At 50.4% G+C, this 27453-nt stretch overlaps 1 protein-coding gene across 3 annotated transcripts in view; it reads left to right on the top strand.

The window, feature by feature from the left end:
- The first annotated feature begins 2643 nt into the window (after positions 1-2643).
- The window catches only part of RAB3IP (RAB3A interacting protein), a 56559-nt gene continuing 31749 nt past the window's right edge, over positions 2644-27453 (top strand). For 2 of the 3 annotated variants that reach the window (XM_048835802.2, XM_048835801.2), the window contains exons 1-3: positions 2644-2794; positions 25735-26010; positions 26240-26501. In XM_048835802.2, coding sequence (XP_048691759.1) covers positions 2676-2794; positions 25735-26010; positions 26240-26501 — 657 coding nt within the window. In that variant the 5' untranslated portion in view covers positions 2644-2675. Of the gene's footprint in view, positions 2795-25734; positions 26011-26239; positions 26502-27453 lie in introns of those variants that run through there. The other variant, XM_075124366.1, reaches the window with a different exon arrangement.

The following is a 27453-nucleotide window of genomic DNA, read 5'->3' as shown; positions in this document are numbered from 1 at the left end:
GGCCCCCAGAATAACAGTGGGGACAATAACTCCATTTATGGCAATGTCATTTGGTGGGAATAGTGTCCCAGTCTATTCATGATCAGAGAAAAACCCTGGCATCATGATCTTTCCTAGTGAAGCCCATGTTGATGTTCAGAAATCAACTTCTGTGGTCCATGAAGGCCTGCATAACAAGTAGTAACCTTTGTGGTTTATGTACTCCTTGAGGAGGGCAAACTATGGGTACATGAGTCCCATCAATGGCCCCAGCACAGTTTGAAAACCCTATTTTCTCAAAGCCAACATTTATTTCAGGAATAAATTTTATGCCAGCCACTTGGGATAAAACCACACTCTTGATTGTCTCAGAAACCTTTGCCACTTCTTTTCCCACAGTTGACTTCTGAACCCCAAACTGGTTGACATCAGATCTGCACAGTCTGAGATAGCCAGCTTCCAGACAGTTATAGCAACAAACTTCTGGACCAGCAAGGGAGGCCTCCTGCAGGTGTCTTTACACTGGAGAGTGGAGGCAATCTACCTACAAAGCTCAGAAATGTGGCTTTCTTCATGAGAAAGTTCTGGTCATCCCAAGTCCACATGATGATGTGATCCCACCAGCCTGTGCTTGTGGGCCCACACCACTCTATGTAGGGGGCATCAGTGGCTATGACAAATATCATAAGCAGCATCAGGGAATGCAAGTCTGCCATGTCAGGAGGGGTCTCCTCTTCCTGCTGCATCGTAAGCTCTGTCAGGTGCCTTCAATGGGTCAGAAAATGCCCCAAAATGTCCACCAATGCACCTCATGCCTTTTTCCTGACAGGAGTGAAAGCACAAGCAAGAGAAGTTCTTCAAAAGGCGCCTCCTCCATGTTGCTGGCTCTGGTGGCTTGGAGCACACAGACCAAAATGACTGAGCAGCAGGATGTATTGGCAGCTGTTCAAACTTCCTGTCACATGCAAGGTGGACCGTCAAGTTCTCCCACAGTTCACCACAGTCAAAGGGCTAGAGCAGCCACATTTCAGGAGGGCTCTAGGGCAGGGGTGGACAAACTATGGCCTGCGGGCCACGTGTGGCCCGGCAGCCGATTTTATCTAGCCCTTGAGGTCCTGCTGCAGAACAGGGTCCAGGGCTTGCCCTGCTCCAGCTGGGGTTGGGGGCTGCTCCGCATATGCGTGCCATGGCTCCACGTGGTTCCTGGAAGCAGTGGCATGTCCCCCATCCGGCTTCTATGCGTAGGGGCAGCTAGGGGGCTCTGAATGCTGCCCCTGCTCCAAGCACTGCTCCCCCCCCCAGCTTCCATTGGCCGGGAACTGCGGCCGATGGGAGCTGCAAGGGTGGTGTCTGTGGACGGGGCAGCACACACCGCGCAGAGCCACCTGGGAGCCGGAGGGTGGACATGCTGCTGCTTCCAGGAGCTGCTTGAGGTAAGTGCCGTCCAGAGCCTGAACCCTTTGATCCCATCCCAGAGCACCCTCCTTCACCCCAAACCCCTCATCCCCAGCCCCACCCCTGAGCCTGCACCCCACCCTGATGCCCCAACCCCTTGCCCCAGCCCTCTGACCCACTCGGTCCCAGCCTGGAGCATTCTCCTATACCCCAAACCCCTCATCCCCCCAGCCCCACCCCAGAGCCCGCACCTCCAGTCCAGAGCCCCCTCCCACACCCTGAACTCCTCATTTCTGGCCCACTCTGGAGCCTGCACCCCCAGCCAGAGTCCTCACTCCTTCCTGCACCCCAACCCCAATTTTGTGAGCATTCATGGACCGCCATACAATTTCCATACCCAGGTGTGGCCCTCGGGCCAAAAAGTTTGCCCACCCATGCTCTAGGGAGTCTGGGGTATGGCTGGTCTGATTCAGGTCTGAATGCTGCCATGTGGACGGCAGGCATGGGTGCTGGAAGGACTGCAAGAGTGGAAGGACCAAGCCCCCTCTCCCCAATTCTCCTGAAGCCCCAGCCACCATCTCCAGTCCTATCCTACCAGATCCCCTGCCTCTCCCAGAGCCCCAGCCTTCCCACCCTGTCCTACCCGACCAGAGCCCCTACCCGCTTCTACCAGCCCCAACCTCCCAGAGCCCCTGCGCCCCCCCCCACCTTGCTGACCAGCGCGAAGCCCTCAGGTCCTAGGCACCGAGAGGAGCAGTTTTGGTAGTGACACGGGAGGGCCCAGCTGCCAGCATGTGGCTCAGTGCAGAATGGGACCCAGGTGCCAAGTCACAGCGTGTGCGCGCTCCCTCTGAGCCAGATTTAAAGGGGGAGGGACAGACGACAACGGCCCTTTGGGTGCCAGAATCTTTGTAGTCGTGTGTGTGTGTGTGTGTGCGGCGGGGCAAAGTCAAAGTGGCAGAGGAATTAATAAATATCCCGCAGCGTGTGCATAGCTCTGCCGGAGCCCCAGGCAGAAAATGCTCAACGTAGGGTTAAAGATCAGTGTAGAGGCTCCACCCCAGGTTCCCTAACACGGTTCGGGTGACTCAGCCCCACTCGCCCTGGCCCTGCCTGGCAGAACAGCCAGACCCTGGGGCACCATCCTGCCACAACGTCACCGGGGGCGGGGGAGGGGCGGCGCTACTACGGTGCTGTGGGCTGATCACCGCCCCGCGCAGCCGGACCGACCCTCCCGGACCAGCCCCAGGGGGGCGTGTGTGGGAGGGGGAGGAGCAGAGGGAAACGGGGACTCTGCGCGCATGCGCCCTCCACGCGGGCTCGGCGGAGCCCCGCCCCGCGCCAGCTGCTCGCTGTGGGGAAGCTGCGGCGCTGAGGAGCCTCTCGCGGCGCCTGCGAACGGCCTGGCGGGGCTCGGCAGGTAAGAGGCGGGGGTGGCTGGTCCCTGTGGGCGGGCTCAGAGGAAACCGTCTCCCTTCCCCGCAGCCACCCACAGCCCCTCCCCATTTGTCCCGCACAGACCCCCCCCCCGGGCACCCAGCGTCCGCCATGCAACCCCTGCCTCCCGCACAGCCTCCCCGGCTCCCCCCTCCCGCACCCCCCAGACACCCGCCCTCGCCCGCACAGCCCCCCCCAGCCCCCACCTCCCGCACCCCCAGACACCCGCCCTCGCCCGTACAGCTCCCCCAGCCTCCACCTCCCGCACCCCCAGACACCCGCCCTCGCCCGCACAGCCCCCCCCAGCCTCCACCTCCCGCACTCCCAGACACCCGCCCTCGCCCGCACAGCTCCCCCCAGCCTCCACCTCCCGCACTCCCAGACACCCGCCCTCGCCTGCACAGCCCCCCCCAGCCCCCACCTCCTGCACCCCCCCAGACACCCGCCCTCGCCCGCACAGCCCCCCCCAGCCCCCACCTCCCGCACCCCCAGACACCCGCCCTCGCCCGCACAGCCCCCCCCAGCCCCCACCTCCCGCACCCCCAGACACCCGCCCTCGCCCGCACAGCCCCCCCCAGCCTCCACCTCCCGCACTCCCAGACACCCGCCCTCGCCCGCACAGCTCCCCCCAGCCTCCACCTCCCGCACCCCCAGACACCCGCCCTCGCCCGCACAGCCCCCCAGCCTCCACCTCCCGCACCCCCAGACACCCGCCCTCGCCCGCACAGCCCCCCCCAGCCTCCACCTCCCGCACCCCCAGACACCCGCCCTCGCCCGCACAGCTCCCCCCAGGCTCCACCTCCCGCACTCCCAGACACCCGCCCTCGCCCGCACAGCCCCCCAGCCTCCACCTCCCGCACCCCCAGACACCCGCCCTCGCCCGTACAGCTCCCCCAGCCTCCACCTCCCGCACCCCCAGACACCCGCCCTCGCCCGCACAGCTCCCCCAGCCTCCACCTCCCGCACCCCCAGACACCCGCCCTCGCCCGCACAGCCCCCCCCCAGCCTCCACCTCCCGCACCCCCAGACACCTCCCATCGCCCGCACAGCCCCCCCCAGCCCCCACCTCCCGCACTCCCAGACACCCGCCCTCGCCCGCACAGCTCCCCCCAGCCTCCACCTCCCGCACCCCCAGACACCCGCCCTCGCCCGCACAGCTCCCCCCAGCCCCCACCTCCCGCACCCCCAGACACCCGCCCTCGCCCGCACAGCCCCCCAGCCTCCACCTCCCGCACCCCCAGACACCCGCCCTCGCCCGCACAGCCCCCCCCAGCCTCCACCTCCCGCACCCCCAGACACCCGCCCTCGCCCGCACAGCTCCCCCCAGCCTCCACCTCCCGCACTCCCAGACACCCGCCCTCGCCCGCACAGCCCCCCAGCCTCCACCTCCCGCACCCCCAGACACCCGCCCTCGCCCGTACAGCTCCCCCAGCCTCCACCTCCCGCACCCCCAGACACCCGCCCTCGCCCGCACAGCCCCCCCAGCCTCCACCTCCCGCACCCCCAGACACCCGCCCTCGCCCGCACAGCCCCCCCAGCCCCCACCTCCCGCACCCCCAGACACCCGCCCTCGCCCGCACAGCCCCCCCCAGCCCCCACCTCCCGCACCCCCAGACACCCGCCCTCGCCCGCACAGCCCCCCCCAGCCCCGACCTCCCGCACCCCCAGACACCCGCCCTCGCCCGCACAGCCCCCCCAGCTCCCGCACCCCCAGACACCCGCCCTCGCCCGCACAGCACCCCCCAGCCCCCACCTCCCGCACCCCCAGACACCCGACCTCGCCCGCACAGCCCCCCCAGCCCCCACCTCCCGCACCCCCAGACACCCGCCCTCGCCCGCACAGCCCCCCCCAGCCCCCACCTCCCGCACCCCCAGACACCCGCCCTCGCCCGCACAGCCCCCCCCAGCCCCCACCTCCCGCACCCCCCAGACACCCGCCCTCGCCCGCACAGCCCCCCCCAGCCCCCACCTCCCGCACCCCCAGACACCCGCCCTCGCCCGTACAGCTCCCCCAGCCTCCACCTCCCGCACCCCCAGACACCCGCCCTCGCCCGCACAGCCCCCCCAGCCCCCACCTCCCGCACCCCCAGACACCCGCCCTCGCCCGCACAGCCCCCCCCAGCCCCCACCTCCCGCACCCCCAGACACCCGCCCTCGCCCGCACAGCCCCCCCAGCTCCCGCACCCCCAGACACCCGCCCTCGCCCGCACAGCCCCCCCCAGCCCCCACCTCCCGCACCCCCAGACACCCGACCTCGCCCGCACAGCCCCCCCCAGCCCCCACCTCCCGCACCCCCAGACACCCGCCCTCGCCCGCACAGCCCCCCCCAGCCCCCACCTCCCGCACCCCCAGACACCCGACCTCGCCCGCACAGCCCCCCCCAGCCCCCACCTCCCGCACCCCCAGACACCCGCCCTCGCCCGCACAGCCCCCCCCAGCCCCCACCTCCCGCACCCCCAGACACCCGCCCTCGCCCGCACAGCCCCCCCCAGCCCCCACCTCCCGCACCCCCCAGACACCCGCCCTCGCCCGCACAGCCCCCCCCAGCCCCCACCTCCCGCACCCCCAGACACCCGCCCTCGCCCGTACAGCTCCCCCAGCCTCCACCTCCCGCACCCCCAGACACCCGCCCTCGCCCGCACAGCCCCCCCAGCCCCCACCTCCCGCACCCCCAGACACCCGCCCTCGCCCGCACAGCCCCCCCCAGCCCCCATCTCCCGCACCCCCAGACACCCGCCCTCGCCCGCACAGCCCCCCCCAGCCCCCACCTCCCGCACCCCCAGACACCCGCCCTCGCCCGCACAGCCCCCCCAGCTCCCGCACCCCCAGACACCCGCCCTCGCCCGCACAGCCCCCCCCAGCCCCGACCTCCCGCACCCCCAGACACCCGACCTCGCCCGCACAGCCCCCCCCAGCCCCCACCTCCCGCACCCCCAGACACCCGCCCTCGCCCGCACAGCCCCCCCAGCCCCCACCTCCCGCACCCCCAGACACCCGCCCTCGCCCGCACAGCTCCCCCCAGCCTCCACCTCCCGCACCCCCAGACACCCGCCCTCGCCCGCACAGCCCCCCCCAGCCCCCACCTCCCGCACCCCCAGACACCCGCCCTCGCCCGCACAGCTCCCCCCACCTCCCGCACCCACAGACACCCGCCCTCGCCCGCACAGCCCCCCCAGCCCCCACCTCCCGCACCCCCAGACACCCGCCCTCGCCCGCACAGCCCCCCCAGCCCCCACCTCCCGCACCCCCAGACACCCGCCCTCGCCCGCACAGCTCCCCCCAGCCCCCACCTCCCGCACCCCCAGACACCCGCCCTCGCCCGCACAGCTCCCCCCAGTCTCCACCTCCTGCACCCCCCAGACACCTGCCCTCGCCCGCACAGCTCCCCCCAGCCTCCACCTCCCGCACCCCCAGACACCCGCCCTCGCCCGCACAGCCCCCCCCACCCGCACCCCCAGACACCCGCCCTCGCCCGCACAGCTCCCCCCAGTCTCCATCTCCCGCACCCCCCAGACACCCGCCCTCGCCCGCACAGCCCCCCCCAGCCTCCACCTCCCGCACTCCCAGACACCCGCCCTCGCCCGCACAGCCCCCCCAGCCCCCACCTCCTGCACCCCCCAGACACCCGCCCTCGCCCGCACAGCTCCCCCCAGCCTCCACCTCCCGCACCCCCAGACACCCGCCCTCGCTCGCACAGCCCCCCCCAGCCTCCACCTCCTGCACCCCCCAGACACCTGCCCTCGCCCGCACAGCTCCCCCCAGCCTCCACCTCCCGCACCCCCAGACACCCGCCCTCGCTCGCACAGCCCCCCCAGCCTCCACCTCCCGCACCCCCAGACACCCGCCCTCGCCCGCACAGCTCCCCCCAGCCCCCACCTCCCGCACCCCCAGACACCCGCCCTCGCCCGCACAGCTCCCCCCAGCCCCCACCTCCCGCACCCCCAGACACCCGCCCTCGCCCGCACAGCCCCCCCCACCTCCCGCACCCCCAGACACCCGCCCTCGCCCGCACAGCCCCCCCCAGCCTCCACCTCCCGCACCCCCAGACACCCGCCCTCGCCCGCACAGCTCCCCCCAGTCTCCATCTCCCGCACCCTCCAGACACCTCCCATCGCCCGCAAAGCCCCCCCAACTCCCACCTCCCGCACCCCCAGACACCCGCCCTCGCCCGCACAGCTCCCCCCAGCCTCCACCTCCCGCACTCCCAGACACCCGCCCTCGCCCGCACAGCCCCCCCCAACCCCCACCTCCTGCACCCCCCCAGACACCCGCCCTCGCCCGCACAGCTCCCCCCAGCCTCCACCTCCCGCACCCCCAGACACCCGCCCTCGCTCGCACAGCCCCCCCCAGCCTCCACCTCCTGCACCCCCCAGACACCTGCCCTCGCCCGCACAGCTCCCCCCAGCCTCCACCTCCCGCACCCCCAGACACCCGCCCTCGCTCGCACAGCTCCCCCCAGCCCCCACCTCCCGCACCCCCAGACACCCGCCCTCGCCTGCACAGCTCCCCCAGACACCCGCCCTCGCCTGCACAGCTCCCCCAGACACCCGCCCTCGCCCGCACAGCTACCCCCAGCCCCCACCTCCCGCACCCCCAGACACCCGCCCTCGCCCGCACAGCTCCCCCCAGCCCCCACCTCCCGCACCCTCCAGACACCTCCCATCACCCACAAAGCCCCCCCAACTCCCACCTCCCGCACCCCCCAGGCATCCGCCCTCGCCCGCACAACCCTCCCCCGAGCACCCACCTTCTGCAGCCCCAGACACCCACTCTTGTTCGCACAGTCCCCCCTCCAGGCGCCCTGACCCCCTGCATCCTCCAGATACTCCTCACCCACCATCCCCCAAGATACCCAACTCAGAGGCAACTCAGCCTCTGCACCTATACAGAGCCCCTGCATGTAGAGAGCACTAAGGGGCTGTACTGAGTGCCCTTTCTTCCTCCTGACAGTACCCATGACTTCTCCCCCAGCAGCGTATGTGTGTTGAACCCAAGCCTCCTTTCTGAGACCCCACTTAGGCTCCTATATCTTATTCTCTCCCTATGACCCAAACAGACCCTTTCTGTTTCCTCTTCTTTAAGCAACCCCTTGCAGACTCAGCACTCACATGATACCAGCAACAACAGAGGCCTCTTTCTGCCCATGAACATTGACTGCTTCTATACAGAAATCCGCAGTTCATACAAATACCTTTTCACCCCCCTCAGTGGGAATGTTTCATTTATGCCTTTATTGTGCCATCAGTTATTCAGCAGAATTTCCTACTGGAAATCTGTGGGAAAGTCTGCCTTAATACTGGTTGCATGATATAGCCGATAGGTCAGGTCTTGCAATGAAATTGTTTTGTGTGTGTGTGTGTATGTGTTTGGGGTGGGGAGGGATAGCTATTCTCTAAATAAACATATTATTTGCCTCTTTGCATCCCTCTTTGGTGTCCTCTGGGACTTTGCTGACAACTTAGTTGATGAGTAAAGAGATATTGTCAACTGGAAATCCAGTTTAAAAAAAAAAAAAGTTTCAGGTACCACCCCCGAAACTGTCTTACACACCTGTTGTATAAAAGATCAAACAAACAGGGAAAACTCAGTCTGACTGCAGAAAGAACTGTCAAATGCACAAAGTAAATAACCAGAAAAAATGAATGTTTTTCTCTAATATTAAAGTAATCATGCTACAATTAGCATGAAACCAACCAGCCAGTTTTTTAAGTCAATGGTTTTTAAGTCGTTTTAAGTCCTTTAAATTCCTGCATGTTGTTTCACATTCCAGCAGAACAACAAAATCAAGACATTGGGGAAAAATGAGTGAAATTAGAGGCTTAATTTTTGTTGTTTTAAAGGTTGATGAGATATGCATATAGTAGTAGTTCTGCTGAAAATGTTCTCAAGCATTAATTTCCTCGACTACATCTGGCATTAAAGCCAAGATAGAAAGAGAGACGCTGTTATAAAAAGTGAAAATCAGGCTTGTTACTGTTCAATTTGATAGTGAAACTTTGTCCTTGAAATTCTGGTCTGAAGCAGCTCCCGGCTTAAAGTGACAATCTTGAAGTATTTAAAAAAGTGCATATCTGCTTTCTTGATATTTTCATTTTGTGTTGTGATAAAGGTTGTGGAGTTGTTTACAAAGTGTTTTTGTTTGCAGAAGAGAATAGTTGCATGTGATATAGAGGTTAATACCATGTCACTGTAAAATCCCAGCACTATTAAGTAGTGAGGATTTCAGTTAACCTCAATTTCGTAATGCAATTAAGTTGGAGCAAGAACAACAAGGCACAGATTTTGCTTGTAACTTTTGTATAGCTGACCACTTGCAATCAAATATGACAGTAAATATTCTAAACACTTTTCTGATACTGTACTAGTTTCATAAGAATTATGACAGATATTCGTTGACAAACAAGCATCCTCCAAGGGGCAAAATCCTGAACAATTCTGTAGACCTAAAATACACAACTGCAATAATATTTTTCCCAGTTTCAAAGCGTTGTCATTTTGTTTAGTTCGCAGTTGGCACATTTTTGTTCACTTACCTTTGCTTTGTATTATTTGTTTACTCCAGTCACATGAATGTGTCTCTTTACACAGTCTTAAGGATAATGGCCTAAATGGCTAAACCAGCTCTAGAATTTGCAGTAACTGAGAAATTAATAATCAGCCTCTTTTTAGAAGCAGAAGTAAACTTTGTTGGTTTTTTTTTTAGAAGTTTGTATTGACAGATGTCATCTGCTCAGTTGTATCCATATTCCTTGACAAAGTGAGAGATGGGGAATATGGGGAAGAAACTGAAGCCTGATTAAGCATTAATATCCTGTTAATACTTTGTTGTATTTTATTACATGACACATACTAAAGTGTAGGTGTTCTGAGTGTGGCCACATCATGCCTTTCATGTTTTTGTCTCATTTAGCAAGGTTACGCTTCCATTGCACTAGGTTAATGTTACCTTGTGAGCAAAGTAGACTAAATAATTTACCATTGTCGTTATGCTTTTAATAAATAATGTGCGCACACCTTGTAGCTGACACCATAATACCCAGCATTCTTAAAATCTTGTTACAATATATTAAAGGGTATGTCTACACTGCCCATGTTACAGCATGACAGCGGCAGTGCTGTGATGTGGGCAGTGTAGGCTCGCTTTATGACCGGGGGTTAAAAAAAACCCACCCTGAACGAGCGGTGGTAGCTTTATTGCCAGAAGCGCAGCTCCTGGCAATAAAGCATTGTCTGTACCGGCGCTTTTCAGCGCTAAAACTTTTGTTGCTCACGGATGTGTATTTTCTCACCCCTGAACGACTAAAGTTTTAGTGCTGAAAGTGGTAGTGTAGACACAGCCTAAAAGGGGAAACATTCGCAGTAGAACAGTTAGAATTGTCCTTTTCAATAAAATCGTCTATTTTGCGTCCATGCAGAAGAAAGGTAATTGGTAGTTTTGCAGCCTGTATTCATTTTATTTAAAATTCAGTTTCAGTCATTTTAAAAGTCCAGTGAACTACTTTTATAGTTGTCTTAATGCTTATCACGTCTGTCAAAGAAGCAACTTTTCTTTTTAGCTTTTATATTTTTTTATTTTGATTTCAAATTGCATGCTACCATAACATTAAAAAATATATTTAAAACTAACTCTATCACAATTTCAGTAAAACCGTAACTGAATAATTGAGTCATACTTCTGTAGTTCATATGTTAACCTTGTTTTCCATAAAAATAAGAAAAAGGAACAAGAAGAGAGGAAATCTTTCATTAAAATGTCTCTGGAAACAAAATATCTAAACATTGCAGTCATGCACTTTGGTTTTGTTGTTGGTTACAACATTTCTGCTGTTAAGACAAAGTTGAAGGGGCTGCTCTTTTTGAAGCAAAAATTCCACTGACTTCAGTAGCAGTGGCATCAGGTCTAAAATCTAGAAAGTAGTGTAAAGTTGAGAGGAGAAATATATTGCAGATCGGTCATATTACTTAAAATAGATGAGTGTTCACAGTAAAAATTGAGTCAGTTTAGAGAGAGTTTCTTAAATCTTGGGCAGCTATATGTTAACTAAAAAAACAGAAAAATCAATTTGTCATAAAATTTCAGTTGATTATATCCAGCAAAGTACTGGCTTCCACTCTAACAAAAGATACAATAACTACCAAACTTTAATTTATGTGACAAAATATATATTTTAGGTTTCAGAAAAGCTTCATAAGCATATAGGTGTCTGACAGCCCTAGAATCTTGAATGTTACCTGTAACTATAGTATTTCAACTTTTCCAGATTCAAAAAGGATTTTTCAAGTTGTCCTTTTCACATCTTGTTTTTATTAAAATAATTCCATTAATAAGCTTTGTGAAATCTAGTATTTTAAACAAAATCTTGTTTTGAAGGGTAAAAAACACCCAGACAATTTCTTCTAAAGAATGTGAAATATTAAGTGTTCAGATGCACAACAGAGAAAAATACATTAAATGAATATGATTATACATGTACTGTGTGATACTTATAGGAGAAGAAATATCATTGCTGCCCCAAAATTGAAAGTACATTTTTTCACTAGTCCTCAGAATAGTGTATTTTTTTTCTAAAAGCTTCTGAGTGACCCATTCATTGGGCACTGTTACACAATCATTCTCAAAGTAAAAATGAAGAATTTTGAATTTGGAAAACAGTTCCTCTCTAGCCTTTCCTCACACCCTACCCTCCCAAAATAATTTCTGGAAAATATTTTGCTACTTCTATCACATCACCTTTTCTAAAAGAACTGAGCGTAAAGGTACCCTCTTCAAAATTTTATTGAATTGCTTTGTCTCTAGAATATCTAATAGCCAGGATGTTTTTGTATTACAAACAATTGGGAGATAAAATGTCTCAGTAAGAGATCTTGAAAGTCTGACTTTTTCCTAATCTGTTGCATCATGTGGTATTTAAGTAAGGATTTAAAATATAGCTGCAATCCGTCTTAATTCCAGCAGCAGGACTATAAATATCTCATTGTTATATTATGGAGTAGCAGTAGCTAACAAATTGCATAGGGTGCTAATGTAATGGCAGTTGGGAACTGTAATTTGGGGTGGAGTGGGATGGATTGTTGGGAGATAAGGAAGTAGTGACCCAAACTGTGCTGGGACTTCTGCTACTGAATAATTCTTAACCATTAAAAAAAATCTAAAGAAATTCCCATGAAAAATCTTAAAATGGATTTGTACAGAGAGTTTAAGTTCTGTTGTAGGTAATAAAAAAGAAGTAATTAGAAAGCCAGGAAATTCAGAGCTAAGTTTAAACTTAGAACCCAAGCGTTTTAAAATACAGTTAAGGTCACCTTTACAATCTTATCTCTGCCCCATAGTGACACCTTGAGAGGTAAAGAAATAAAATAAAATTAAACAGAGGCCTTGTCTGCATGTGAATTGCATAAATTTGACTTATATCCACTTTTAAACAGACTTAGGGTATGTCTACACTGGTAGAGTTGCATCCTCGTCCAAGATTTCCTCCTCCTGGCTCAGTCCACTCTCGAATGGCACGCAAGCCACTGAAGTATCCACAGGGGCCTTCGCAGTGGAGGTGGGGTCGCCACCGAGTATCACGTCCAGCTCTTTGTAGAACTGGCAGGTCGTGGGCGCAGCACCGGAGTGGTGGTTTGCCTCCTGTGCCTTGTGGTAGACGTTCCGCAGCTCCTTCACTTTGACCCTGCACTGCAGTGTGTCCCGGTCATGGCCCCTTTCTTGTCATGCATTGTGAAATCTGTTCCTAGGTATCATAATTCCTACGGCTAGAGTGCAGCTGGGACTGGACAGCCTCCTCTCCCCAAATGCTGTTGAGGTCCAGCAGCTCGGCATTGCTCCAAGCGAGGGATCACCTGGCGCGTGGAGCAGGCGTGGTCACCTGGAAAGATGCGCTGAGACTACTGCATGCATCACCGAGCAAACTGGAAGGGGACTTTCAAGATTCTCAAGGAATTTAAGGGGCGGGGCTCACGGTTGGTTACCGGAGGGCAAGGCAGTAGAGTTCAAACCGATGACCAGAGTGGCAAGAACAGGCATTGTGGGACACCTTCTGGAGGCCAATTGCGGCGCTGTAGTCGACCAGGGTGACTACTCTGGCACTGAGGAGCTGTAGCCCCAGCGCAGAAAGCTTTACGCCTCTCATCGGGGTGGTTTTTTTACAGCGCTGCAACTGGGCAGTTCTGCAACTAAGTGGCTTGGCAGTGTGTACATTTTGGGAGTTACACTGCAGATAGCTGCTTTACTGCGCAGAAACTTGCCAGTGTAGACAAGGCCTTAAGTAAACCGTTGCAAATCCCTGTGTGGACACTATTACTTCAATTAAACCAAAGAAGAGAGTGCCTGGTTTAAACCAAAATGAGAATGTTCACGTGGGGGGTTTGTACTATTTTAACTAAAACCTATATAAGTTTTAAACTAATTAAAACATCTATATAAATTAAATTGATTCAACTTTCTCGTGTGGATAAGGTCTGAGACATTTTATTAACCTTTATGTTCTGGACAATTAACCAGGGATCACAAAATCTTGAAGACCTTAATTGTACAGTATGTGTACTTAATTAGGCCACCTTTGTGACTATTCAGAGTCCACAGAAAAAGACAAATTCTTGATTAGCCCATTAGAATACTGAAGATAGTTATTCCCCCTTCAATTCTTTGTGATAGAGCATAAAAAGCATATTAATATTACTGATTATGCTAAATAGTGTTTCAAGCCTTGCTTCTTTAGCTTACTGAAAAGAGCATGCCTGTCTAATACAGAGCTAATTTCAGGCATTTTGAAAACTAGTTTTAGTGCAGAATAAAAAACCCTCTGGCAGAAACAAGTTCTAACAAATTCTCTCTGAGACGTTATTTCTTATGCAAAAGAAGAACTGTGTGGCGATAATTGTACAGTGCTTTTAAACATACACACTTGTTTGTTTTTGAAAATGCTAACTAGAGTTGACTTTCCCTCACCAAAATCATATTAAAATGGTATTTTTTCCTTCTCTCCTATATTTCTTTCTGTTAAATAGTAACAACACAGTGTATGGGTTTTGCTGTTCTGTAGGTGCTCCTGAGTGTTGCAGCTAGAATTTTTGAAATACATGGAATGAAGAGTGAGAGTTGTGGCTGTAGGTTTATAGGCAAGCTGTTAGTCAGGCAGATCTCTTCTGACTGGCTGCAGGGGCTTGTGATGACAAACTTCTGAGGGATCTGAGCAAGGCTCCATAGTCAGTACTAGATAATTTAAAATAAAATGACTTTTTTGGGGTTCCAAATGAAGATATGGCATGATTTAATTATTGTTTCGCATTGAACCATCAATCTTTTGGACACTTGCTGCTTTGACTCAGGCTAGCAGTTGAGCTGCTTCAAATTCATGTTGTTTATATCAAATATAAATAAGTTAAACATGCTGGCTTGTTTTGTCCTTTTTTCCCCATTGAGATAATTCACAATTTGACTTGCTGTTGGAAAACATTTATTAAACTGTCCTTCCTTGTTTTAGTGATGATCTAATAAAATAAGGTGTAGTGCAAAGTAAGAAAAATCCTTGTTTGAACTGTGCATATTCTAGATCTCTAAATTTGTGTGGGGATAGCATTGGGGGAAAAGAAGAGGGTTAACAGACAGGCACAGAAGTTTGGCTTATATTTTGACTTATATTTGCTTGTTAGGTGAAAGAATATGGGGTAAACTATTTGTAAATCTGAGACAGTGTGGCTGAGTGGAATAGATTTGGGCTTTATTTCTGTCTGTGTCCCGACTGACGCAAGCAACCTCTTAAGGTATGTCTACACTCCACTGTAAGCCCAGAGTTAGTGGGACTTGAGTCAGGTGACCCATGTTAGAAAGCCCCAAGTTTGAGTGTACACTGTTCCTTAACTTCACATTAAGACTTTTCTAACCCATGCTTGAACCTAGGGTTCTGGCATCCAGACTGCAGTGCACAGACCTGACTCGAAGTAATCATATCCCAGAGTGCCAAGCAGACTCCTGAAATGTGGCTACTCTAGCCCTAAAACTGTAGTACGCGGTGGGAAATCTTTACTCCCCTCCCTGCTTGTTACAGGAAGTTTGATCAGCCCGCCAAGCAGTCATTTTGGTCTGTGCACTCCCAGCTACTGGAGCCAGCAACATGGAGGGAGGCACCTTTTGATGAACTTCTTTTGCTTGTGCTTTCACTTCTGTGTCAGAAAACTGGCAGAGCATCCAGGAGGAGCAGGTGGACGTTTCGGCAGTGTTTTTTTTTTTTTTTTTGTCCCACCGAAGGTACCTGATGGATTTCCTGGTGGAGCTGCAGGAGGAGGAGGAGTACTCTCACTAGCAGATGCTGTTCTGTATAATTGGCATAGCTGCTGATGCTCCCTATGTAGACTGGCACTTCTAGTGCAGGGCCACAAGCACAGACTGGTGGGATCACATCATTATGTGCAGCTGGGATGACCAGCAGTGTGTCCAGAACTTTTTCGTGAAGAAAGCCACGTTTCTGGAGATTTATGAGCAGCTTCCTCTGGTGTAAAGAGACACATCTGAGGTCACCCTGGCTGGTCCAGAAGCAGGTTGCTATAACTATCTGGAAGCTGGCTACCCCAGACTGCTACAGGTCCATTGCCAACCAGTTTGGGGTTGGAAAATCGACTGTGGGTAAAGTGGTGGCAGAGGAAACTGAGGCCATCAGGCATGTGGTTTACCCCAAGGTGGCTGACATTGGATATTCTGGAAGTAATTGCTGGTTTTGAGAGAATGTGGTTTCTGATCTGTGCTGGGGCTATTGATGGGACTCATGTGCCCATAGTTTGCCCTCCTCAAGGAGCATGTTCAGCCTCAAAGGTTACTACTCCATTGTTATGCAGGCATTAATGGACCACAGAGGCAGATTTATGAATGTCAATTTGGGTTGTACAGGAAAAATTTACGATGCCAGAGTTCATCACTTGGGAATCTACATTCATGGACAGGCTAGGATGCTATTCACACCAAATTACATTGACATAAACGACGTTACTGTCCCCAGTGTTCTTCTGTATTCTGGGGGACCCATTGTACCCTCTTTTGTCTTGGCTTATGAAACCATACCCTGATTTCAGAGGCCTTGGCCAAAAAAAAAAAAAAAGGTTTAATTACACTCTCAGCAGGTGTAGAATGATTGTTGAATGTGCTTTTGGCAGATTGAAATCTCATTGAAGGTGTTTACAAACCCATTTGGATGCCAGTGTCATCAATGCTGTTTGAATCACTACGGCTTGCTGCGATCTTCACAACCTTTGTCAAATTTGAGGAGAGCCATTTCCCCCTGAATGGATATATGATAGTGAGGGGATACTGGATCAGTACCCTCAGCCAGAAAGTATAGCTGCCACTGCGGGAGCTGGTTGTATCTGGGCAGCAGAAGTCAGGAATGCTTTGCATTCTCACTATATCGACTTGCATGGCCCTATGGAAGAGGGGGAATAGTACCTGTATGAATGTGCTAGTAGGACAAAACTGGCTCTCTTATTTTGGAGGGGTGGTATTTGGCAGGGGGTTGGGCTTGTTTGCTATGCAGTGTAAGTCTGACTGACATGATGAACAATGAATTTGCTTGGAGTGGGCACAATAGCTGTACAGGTGGAGTTCATAGAAATGTGAATTGCTGTGAACCCTAAATAGAGGAATACCATTTGCTTACTAATGCATAATTGCTCCTGAACATGTTTTCACTTTTATTATCGCAAATCATGATTGTGTAATGTGATGTAATGGCAGCGACAAACTTTCTTGGCATCATAACATGCCTTATTTGTAAACATGTCTTAAAACAGTAAACCATTTCATCACGGAAATGCTTCCTCTTGGAACAGTCTGTGCAGGTACAAGGGGTCAGGGTTCGAGTTCCTGAAGAACAGCAGGCAGTATAGATTGAGGGTCCCGAAATAGGACAAGAAACAGAGGGTCATTGTCTAAAGTAGTTCAGTAGAGCAGGACAGAATTATTGTGAAATTTCCAGGACATAAAATGTAACAGTTCTAAAGTGAACCAACACATATTGTGAAGGGGATGCTTCAGTCCTCACACTGTCTCTGCACACAGCCTTGTTAATTGCCATTACAGAAGGGCAGAGACCATGGTAATTTTAGAATTATAACCTGTATTCTGTTACATGAAAATTTCATAACTAATTACCATTTGGAGTTGGGGGCGGGGAGGAGGGGCGTGTATAGTGCCCTTGCCGCCAAAGGCTTTCTCTCTCATTTCAGGCCTTTCATATTTTGGAAGACTTAACTGTTCTTGTGGTGCCCCACTGGCAGTGGGAGATGTTATTCCAAGCTGCTGGAGGGAAACTTGCAGTGTATGCAGCTGGAGTATTCAAATGAATAGTAACTGAACAGCACATTTTAGTGGAGTGGGCTAGTCAGCTATATGGGGGGGCCTGAAAAATACACCCCTATCTGCAATGTGACTAACTATCTGGAGTTCCTGCTTCAAGAAAAGTTTGTAGCTATCAGCAGCCAGGATTGGGTCAGAATCCATGAGAGAATTAATATGAATTATCCTGTTGTTGCTGCATACAAGCGCATTGAAATCTGCAACTTTACTCCATCCCGCACCCAGCACAGTTCTGGGAAAAAACTGCCACCACACTCATACTTTGGAGAAATGATTTTGTGACCTGCAGAATTGCATGGATTATCTCTAACTGAAATGGACTAGATCTGGAAATAGAATACTGTTTCCCAAACGCACACACGCAGTTCACTAATTACAGGTGTCTGCATAGACCCAGGAGACGTGATGGCAGAGTGGCAAATTTCTAAATAATGAAAAGAAAACAAGAGTGACCCTAGCAAACCTCTGTGACTTAACAGTTAAAATAATCTTTACAGCTGTTTATGAATGTTTGAAATTCCAAGTCACTGTCTTGAACCCCACATGGTGGGAGGAAAGGGAAGAGGGAGAGGGGACGCCTAGGTGGTGTGATACAGTCGGCCACTAGTGGCCAAATGTTGGTAGCCAGGGCTTACCATTTTTGCTTCTCTCCCATTAGTGTAATAATAAACTTTTGAGTCATACACTTACCAGGCTCTGGAGTGGCTTCTGTCTCCACCAGATTCTCTGCAGGTTTGGCAGCCGGCTGTTCCTCATGGGGTGGAGTGGGGCGGGGCAGTAGGGACTGAGAATTTGTTATTGGTCCTGATCCACTGTCTGCTCTGGAGTCACTTCATGCTCCTGACTGGGAGCCTGCTGCTGGCTCCCAGCAGTTCCCCAGGCTGGATTCAAGGGCCAATGGGGTACCATCCCGGCTGACCAGGTCATTATGAAGCACGGTTGGCTTCCTGCTGAATGCAGTGCCCGGGACCTGGTCAAAGACATCACAAAATGGGCATGTTGTTGGTGAGTTGCCTGAGGTGCAGTTATTGTCCCTGGTCTTCTGGCACTCACTCTTCAGCCTCTTTATATGCTCGCTGCACTGATCGCCTGTCCAGAAAATCTTGGAGAGCTGGCAGTTTTTACCTGTCTGCTGGTATGTGTGATGATAGTTCCTTCACATTAAAGTTTTTCATACTTGATGAAATGGGAGTCACGGAGCAAAGGGATTGACGTACAGAGGAACTGGCAGGATTGTTGCTCCCATTTTACTTCCTAGGCCATATTCTCCACTTGTCTGCTAGTTGGGCATGTAAAAGGCATGTCATTTCAGGCAATTGTTCTCCCTTTCAGTCATGCAGAGGACTTGCCTCCCTGCTTTTTCTTCTCATTGAAGAAATTGGGATGCAAAGGAGAAGTGGGGAGGCAGAGAATGAGAATGTGATTGTGGAAAGTTTAGATTGGCTTATTGAGGAAAGGGGGAACTGAACTGTGAAGTGGTGGGATGAGTAGGAGAAATTGAATTGACTTATCAGGGTGGGAGGCAGTGGCTTTGGGTATGTTGTGGACATTTTTCAACTGGTCTAGTAAGTTCCTTTGTATAGCTGCAGGGGCAGTTTTTTAGCCCTGGTCTACACTAGGACTTTAGGTCGAATTTAGCAGCATTAAATCGATGTAAACCTGCACCCGTCCACACGATGAAGCCCTTTATTTCGACTTAAAGGGCTCTTAAAATCGATTTCCTTACTCCACCCCTGACAAGTGGATTAGCGCTTAAATCGGCCTTGCCGGCTCGAATTTGGGGTACTGTGGACACAATTCGACGGTATTGGCCTCCGGGAGCTATCCCAGAGTGCTCCATTATGACCGCTCTGGACAGCACTCTCAACTCAGATGCACTGGCCAGGTAGACAGGAAAAGAACCGCGAACTTTTGAATCTCATTTCCTGTTTAGCCAGCGTGGCAAGCTGCAGGTGACCATGCAGAGCTCATCAGCACAGGTGACCATGATGGAGTCCCAGAATCGCAAAAGAGCTCCAGCATGGACCGAACGGGAGGTACGGGATCTGATCGCTGTTTGGGGAGAGGAATCCGTGCTATCAGAACTCCGTTCCAGTTTTCGAAATGCCAAAACCTTTGTGAAAATCTCCCAGGGCATGAAGGACAGAGGCCATAACAGGGACCCGAAGCAGTGCCGCGTGAAACTGAAGGAGCTGAGGCAAGCCTACCAGAAAACCAGAGAGGCCAACGGCCGCTCCGGGTCAGAGCCCCAAACATGCCGCTTCTATGATGAGCTGCATGCCATTTTAGGGGGTTCAGCCACCACTACCCCAGCCGTGTGGTTGACTCCTTCAATGGAGATGGAGGCAATACGGAAGCAGGTTTTGGGGACGAAGAAGATGATGATGATGAGATTGTAAATAGCTCACAGCAAGCAAGCGGAAAAATCGGTTTTCCCGACAGCCAGGAACTGTTTCTCACCCTGGACCTGGAGCCAGTACCCCCCGAACCCACCCAAGGCTGCCTCCTGGACCCAGCAGACGGAGAAGGGACCTCCGGTGAGTGTACCTTTTAAAATACTATACATGGTTTAAAAGCAAGCATGTGAAAGGATTACTTTGCCCTGGCATTCGCGGTTCTCCTGGATGTACTCCTAAAGCCTTTGCAAAAGGTTTCTAGGGAGGGCAGCCTTATTGCGTCCTTCATGGTAGGACACTTTACCACTCCAGGCCAGTAACACGTACTCGGGAATCATTGTACAACAAAGCATTGCAGTGTATGTTTGCTGGCGTTCAAGCAACATCCGTTCTTTATCTCTCTGTGTTATCCTCAGGAGAGTGAGATATAATTCATGGTCACCTGGTTGAAATAAGGTGCTTTTCTTCAGGGGACACTCAGAGGAGCCCATTCCTGCTGGGCTGTTTGCCTGTGGCTAAACAGAAATGTTCCCTGCTGTTAGCCACAGGGAGGGGGGAAGGTTGAGGGGGTAGCCACGCGGTAGGGGGAGGCAAAATGCGACCTTGTAACGAAAGCACGTGTACTATGTATGTAATGTGAACAGCAAGGTTTACCCTGAAAGAGTGTAGCCCCGTTTTATAAAATGTGTCTTTTTAAATACCGCTGTCCCTTTTTTTTTCTCCACCAGCTGCATGTGTTTCAATGATCACAGGATCTTCTCCTTCCCAGAGGCTAGTGAAGCTTAGAAAGAAAAAAAAACGCACTCGCGATGAAATGTTCTCCGAGCTCATGCTGTCCTCCCACACTGACAGAGAACAGATGAATGCGTGGAGGCAAATAATGTCAGAGTGCAGGAAAGCACAAAATGACGGGGAGGAGAGGTGGCGGGCTGAAGAGAGTAAGTGGCGGGCTGAAGAGAGTAAGTGGCGGGCTGAAGACAGGACTGAAGCTCAAATGTGGCGGCAGCGTGATGAGAGGAGGCAGGATTCAATGCTGAGGCTGCTGGAGGACCAAACCAGTATGCTCCAGTGTATGGTTGAGCTGCAGCAAAGGCAGCTGGAGCACAGACTGCCACTACAGCCCCTGTGTAACCAACCGCCCTCCTCCCCAAGTTCCATAGCCTCCACACCCAGACACCCAAGAACTCGGTGGGGGGGCCTCCGGCCAACCAGCCACTCCACCACAGAGGATTGCCCAAAAAAAAAGAAGGCTGTCATTCAATAAATTTTAAAGTTGTAAACTTGTAAAGTGCTGTGTGGCATTTTCCTTCCCTCCTCCACCAACCCTCCTGGGCTACCTTGGTAGTCATCCCCCTATTTGTGTGATGAATGAATAAAGAATGCATGAATGTGAAGCAACAATGACTTTATTGCCTCTGCAAGTGGTGATTGAAGGGAGGAGGGGATGGTGGTTAGCTTACAGGGAAGTAGAGTGAACCAAGGGGCGGGGGGTTTCATCAAGGAGAAACAAACAGAACTTTCACACCGTAGCCTGGCCAGTCATGGAACTGGTTTTCAAAGCTTCTCTGATGCGTACCGCGCCCTCCTGTGCTCTTCTAACCGCCCTGGTGTCTGGCTGCGCATAACCAGCAGCCAGGTGATTTGCCTCAACCTCCCACGCCGCCATAAACGTCTCCCCCTTACTCTCACAGATATTGTGGAGCACACAGCAAGCGGTAATAACAGTGGGAATATTGGTTTCGCTGAGGTCTAAACGAGTCAGTAAACTGCGCCAGCGCACCTTTAAACGTCCAAATGCACATTCTACCACCATTCTGCGCTTGCTCAGCCTGTAGTTGAACAGCTCCTGACTACTGTCCAGGCTGCCTGTGTACGGCTTCATGAGCCATGGCATTAAGGGGTAGGCTGGGTCCCCAAGGATACATGTAGGCATTTCAACATCCCCAACAGTTATTTTCTGGTCTGGGAATAAAGTCCCTTCCTGCAGCTTTTGAAACAGACCAGAGTTCCTGAAGATGCGAGCGTCATGTACATTTCCCGGCCATCCCACGTTGATGTTGGTGAAACGTCCCTTGTGATCCACCAGAGCTTGCAACACTATTGAAAAGTACCCCTTGTGGTTTATGTACTCGCCAGCTTGGTGCTCCGGTGCCAAAATAGGGATATGGGTTCCGTCTATGGCCCCACCACAGTTAGGGAATCCCATTGCAGCAAAGCCATCCACTATGACCTGCACATTTCCCAGGGTCACTACCCTTGATATCAGCAGATCTTTGATTGAGTGGGCTACTTGCATCACAGCAGCCCCAACAGTAGATTTGCCCACTCCAAATTGATTCCCAACTGACCGGTAGCTGTCTGGCGTTGCAAGCTTCCACAGGGCTATCGCCACTCGCTTCTCAACTGTGAGGGCTGCTCTCATCTTGGTATTCATGCGCCTCAGGGCAGGGAAAAGCAAGTCACAAAGTTCCATGAAAGTGCCCTTACGCATGCGAAAGTTTCGCAGCCACTGGGAATCGTCCCAGACCCGCAACACTATGCGGTCCCACCAGTCTGTGCTTGTTTCCTGAGCCCAGAATTGGCGTTCCACAGCATGAACCTGCCCCATTAGCACCATGATGCATGCATTGGCAGGACCCATGCTTTCAGAGAAATCTGTGTCCATGTCTTGATCACTCACATGACCGTGCTGAAGTCGCCTCCTTGCCCGGTATCGCTTTGCCAGGTTCTGGTGCTGCATATACTGCTGGATAACGCGTGTGGTGTTTAATGTGCTCCTAATTGCCAAAGTGAGCTGAGCGGCCTCCATGCTTGCCTTGGTATGGCGTCCACACTGAAAAAGGGCGCGGAAGGATTGTCTGCCTTTGCTCTGACGGAGGGAGGGGCGACTGACGACATGGCTTACAGGGTTGGCTTCAGGAAGCTAAAATCAACAAAGGGGGTGTCTTTACATCAAGGAGTATTTCAGGCAGGACTTCACGGAGGGTTCCAGTAAGAAATGGTGCACCTAAGTTATTGTTCTTATTGGAACAAGGAGGTTAGCCTGGCCTCTGATTGATACATGGCTAGATTTACCTCGCTGCACCTTCTCTGTGAGTGACTGCAGTGTGACCTAGAGGAATGAGTCCTCTAGACAGGGGAGGAGGCAAATGATTACAAAACAAATCTGGTCTATTTCTTGTTTTGATCCACTCCATCTATCTTTTACATCTTTGGCTGGCAGCAGACGGTGCAGAAGGACTGCATGCCATCCACATCTCATGGCTGCTCGGCAGAAGATGGTACAATACGACTGCTAGCCATCCTCATCTCTTGCCTGCCCGGCAGAAGATGGTACAGTACGACTGCTAGCAATCCGTATCGCCTGCCTGCTCACCATAAGACGGTTCAATAGGACTGACTGCAGGACTAAAGAGAATGACCTGGTCAAGTCACTCCAAATTTAGTCCCTGCGCCCATGTCTGCCCAGGCGCTCCCAGCCGACGTGGCCAGGAGCACCTCGGACATGACGATGACGGCTACCAGTCGTACTGTACCGTCTGCTGCCACAAGGCAAGGGGTTGCTGCTACTGTGTAGCAATGCCGTACCGTGTCTGCCAGCACCCAGGAGACGTAGGGTGACGGTTACCTGAGCGGGCTCCATGCTTGCCGTGGTATGGCGTCTGCACAGGTAACTCAGGAAAAAAGGCACAAAACGATTGTCTGCCCTTGCTTTCACGGAGGGAGGGAGGGAACGGGGGCCTGATGATATGTACCCAGAACCACCCGCGACAATGTTTTAGCCCCATCAGGCATTGTGATCTCAACCCAGAATTCCAATGGGCAGCGGAGACTGCGGGAACTGTGGGATAGCTATCCACAGTGCAACACTCCGGAAGTCGACTCTAGCCTCGGTACTGTGGAAGCGCTCCGCCGAGTTAATGCACTTAATGCACTTAGACCATTTTCTGTGGGGACACACACACTTGAATATATAAAACCGATTTCTAAAAAACCGACTTCTATAAATTCGACCTTATTCCGTAGTGTAGACATACCCTTAGTCCCTATGTTGGAGCTTCTAAAATGTTTAAAAAAAAATCCACTTTCACTCTAGTGATTGCAGTAGAGGGAAGCTGAAAACATATTGTTGAAGTTTTAACTTTGAAGAAATGGTCTGTACTTTTGTCAGCCTGCTCCCATCCATCTTTTCATTTGTTAATCTAACAGGCTTTATCCTCAAAAGTACATTAATGGAATATTTTATGATAGTTAAGCACAGGTGTAGAAAAAATAAGATTCTCTTGCCAAAGAAATTGTTTACATGGAAACTTAAAAATAAGCTGCTCATGTTTGTGGTTCAGTAGAGAAGCTGTAGATTTAGAGTTTACTCTGCTTACAAAAGAAACACTGTGCAACTGGAGGAGATACTACTGTTGTAGGTAGTTCTAAATAACACATTTCTACAGAAAACAGGAATGGAAGGAGGGTCCCTTTTAAGCCATACATGGTCCTTACTGTGCATTTTCTGGGATTTCCTGCAAAACATCTCTGTGAAGTAGCAAGGGCATACTTAACACAGAAACAGCACAGTGAAGCCATTGTGTTGAGGTGCAGGCACATTTTAGGGTTTTGGGGTGTGGTTTTTTTTTTTTTTTTTTTTTTTTGGGAAACCTTACCTGGCAATGTATTTAAATAGCTAGTCGCATTAGGAAATAATTATCGATGTACATGTGTCCAGTCAAATACAATACTGGCAGTAGAAAACAGTTTGTTTTATTAAATGGACCAAAAAAGGGATGCAATTACTAAATTACTGCAAATGCAAATTGCTGATCTCCACCCTGGACACTGTGCCTACATTGTAATAAGTATTTTTAAAAATTCACAAACGGGCTGCAAATGTAATAGTAAGTATATCACATGATCTCTGACTGTTTTAAACCTTATCTCTGCATACCTCCTCTCTTGCACCACCCTTTGTCATAATTTGCGGTGCTATGTCTTTTTAAATTGTAAGCTCAGAGCAGATTTTTGTCTGTAAAATGCCATACATGTCTGTTGTTTAAATGCTGTAATTCTTTCCCATAGTACTATGCAGCTACATGAAGAGACATACTTTATATTTATATTGCATTTATTTATACTTCTAAACAATGGAAAAACCTGTTTGCATTGCCACCACTTTCAGAGGTGGTCATGTAAGTACTTGGTACTTAATTTGCCCCTCAAGTCTCCAAATTCTACCCTTTGAAATGTAGAATCCTGACTTTTACAAAGGGTTTGGATGTCATGTGAAATTTCTGTAAATTTGGAGTTACCTGGTCGTAAAGGGCACATAGTCTCCCTGATTTTATGCTGAAAACAAAGAAATTGTGTTAGAACCTGGTCAATTCAAAATAGTGAATTTTCACCTTATGGTGAATATGGGGAAAATGCAGAGATTAGTGCATGGCAGTTTTATTAGTATTTTACTACTTCATAGTATTACTATTTTGTATATCTTTGGGTTGATATAATACGCTAAAGATATAAATTTAAGGGCTCATTTGTCTGAGTAGTCCCGTTTACTGTTTTTGCCGCTTGAGCGAGCTATTTCAGGAACAGGCCTGTAGTTTAACAAACCATAGAACTTTGGGAGACTTATTTACAGATACACTGATTGGAAATACTTCACACACTGGAATATGAGCTTTCTTATGTTCTTTTCTGTGTCTATTTTATTGAGATCAAAAGAGTACTGATCTAGGGTAGAAGAGAGGTTTCAGAGTAACAGCCGTGTTAGTCTGTATTCGCAAAAAGAAAAGGAGTACTTGTGGCACCTTAGAGACTAAATTAGTTAGTCTCTTAAGGTAGAAGAGAGGTTTTACTTAAAACTTCCATTTTTCTCCTGTAACTTCTGTTCCCTACTCCACTACATACAACCCATGTGTTCGGCACATTTGTGTAGCTTTACAAGACACCTGTAGTCTTGTGCAAGCTGACTTCATTGTATAAAACAGAACACACATTCATCACAATACATTCAGTTCCCATCACTCTGGTAAACAGGCACCTAAAGCTTAGTCCTAAGCCCCCGGCTTCATCAGCCATGCTGTCCAGTGTTTGAGTAAGAATGGGTTGCTTGCATTTGAAGTTAATAATGTAATATATAAATGTATTCTTTACTAATCATTCTAATAATTTGCTTGTTTAATTCAGGGTTTCATATGATGAGGCTTTTATTATGGCCAGTGACCCATTGGAAGGCTTTCATGAAGTGAACCTCGCTTCTCCCACTACACCAGATCTTCTTGGAGTGTATGAGCCAGGGACTCAAGAACCAACTACCTCACCCAGCGTAATCTACCGCCCACATCCTTCTGCTGTGTGCTCTACACCTATCCAACCCAATGCATTAAATGTTTTTGACCTTCCCACACAACCTGTTTATTCATCTCCAAGGCACCTAAACTGTGGGGAAACATCAGGCATCAAGTAGGTTATTGATGATTAACATATCTGATTTATTTAAATGCAAATCTTGTTAATTTATTTAAATGGTTTACATAGCATGTCTTTAGTAAAAACATTATGAATATCTTTAACGTCCTATGTTAAGTTATGCTTATAGTGGCACATGTAACAGCAAAACTGACATTTCTAAAAGTTTTATTCCTCTTAGTGTGTGTTCTTATTTAAATAAAGAAATGTCATTTCTTTCCAGCATCAATGTTACAGACACGGTTCCTTGTTCTACCTCTGGACCCCAGAGTGGGTCATCCAAACACAGTAGTTCCAGAAAGGAGAGCAATAATGCAGAGAGAGAGTTTTTGCAGGGTGCTACGCTAACGGATGTTTCCGAAGGGAATGAAGATATTTTTGGGCTGAGTACAGACAGTCTGTCTCACTTACGGAGCCCATCTGTACTGGAAGTAAGAGAGAAAGGCTATGAGAGATTGAAAGAAGAACTTGCAAAAGCTCAGAGGGTAAGATTTGTTTTATTGTATTCTCTAATGATTTTTGCTTGCAGAATAGAGAGGTTTGTACTATCAAACTTATAGATGGGTCAGAAGTCAAAATAGTCTGGGTCCCCCATGTTTTGCAGGATTATCACTACATCATTATTTTATGTAACCTGATCCCCAATATCTGCAGTGATAATGACTCAAACCTCCTCTGGTAGTTTTCCAGTATTGATTCTTCTTGTTATGAAAAACGTTTTCTGTAATGTCTAAATTAAAACATTTTCTTTCCTTAAACTTAGGCCGTTTCTCCCTTCTGAGAATAAGAATAATTCCCTTCTGTTCTGGTGTTACCTTGTAGTTGTTTATAGACGCTGATGATGTACCTCTTGAGGCTTCTCTCTCCCATACTACATAAATGTAGCAGATGCCATATAAAATAGAAATATTTTTATATACAGGTGTTCACATACTATAATGATGTATCATAGGAATGAATGTATATGAAAGAAGAAATATGAACATCAGTGGCACTCTTCACAGTACCAGTATGTCATACTTCGAATGGAATGCTGTCTTCTGTCAGATAGAATAGCCTTGTTGTTAAAGCATGTGACTGGGAATCAAAACATCTGGTTTTATTTCTTGTTCTTTCCGCAAACTGACATGTAACCCAGAGCAAGTCCCTTAAACTCCTCTTCTGTTCCTTTATCTGTAAAATGGAAGTAATACTTTTTTACCATGCAATGTGCAGAGGTGTAATTCATTAGTATTTGTAAAGCGCTTTGCCTTCCTTGGATGGAAGGTATGCTATATAAATGGAAAGCATTATTATTTATTGTGTTAACACCACTTCGTCTTTCTTAGAATTGCTAGTTTCCTAGTGGATGTTACCCAGTTTGTAGATGTGCTGTCTTTACTCTCTCTCCACATTTATTTGTATTTAACCCCATCTTGCCACATGTTTGGACCAGTC

This window comes from Caretta caretta, chromosome 1 (assembly GCF_965140235.1).
Source record: "Caretta caretta isolate rCarCar2 chromosome 1, rCarCar1.hap1, whole genome shotgun sequence".
In the NCBI taxonomy this organism is placed as follows: Eukaryota; Metazoa; Chordata; order Testudines; family Cheloniidae; genus Caretta; species Caretta caretta.
Note: the sequence above shows the minus strand (reverse complement) of the source record. Positions and strands in the feature narration are given on the sequence as shown.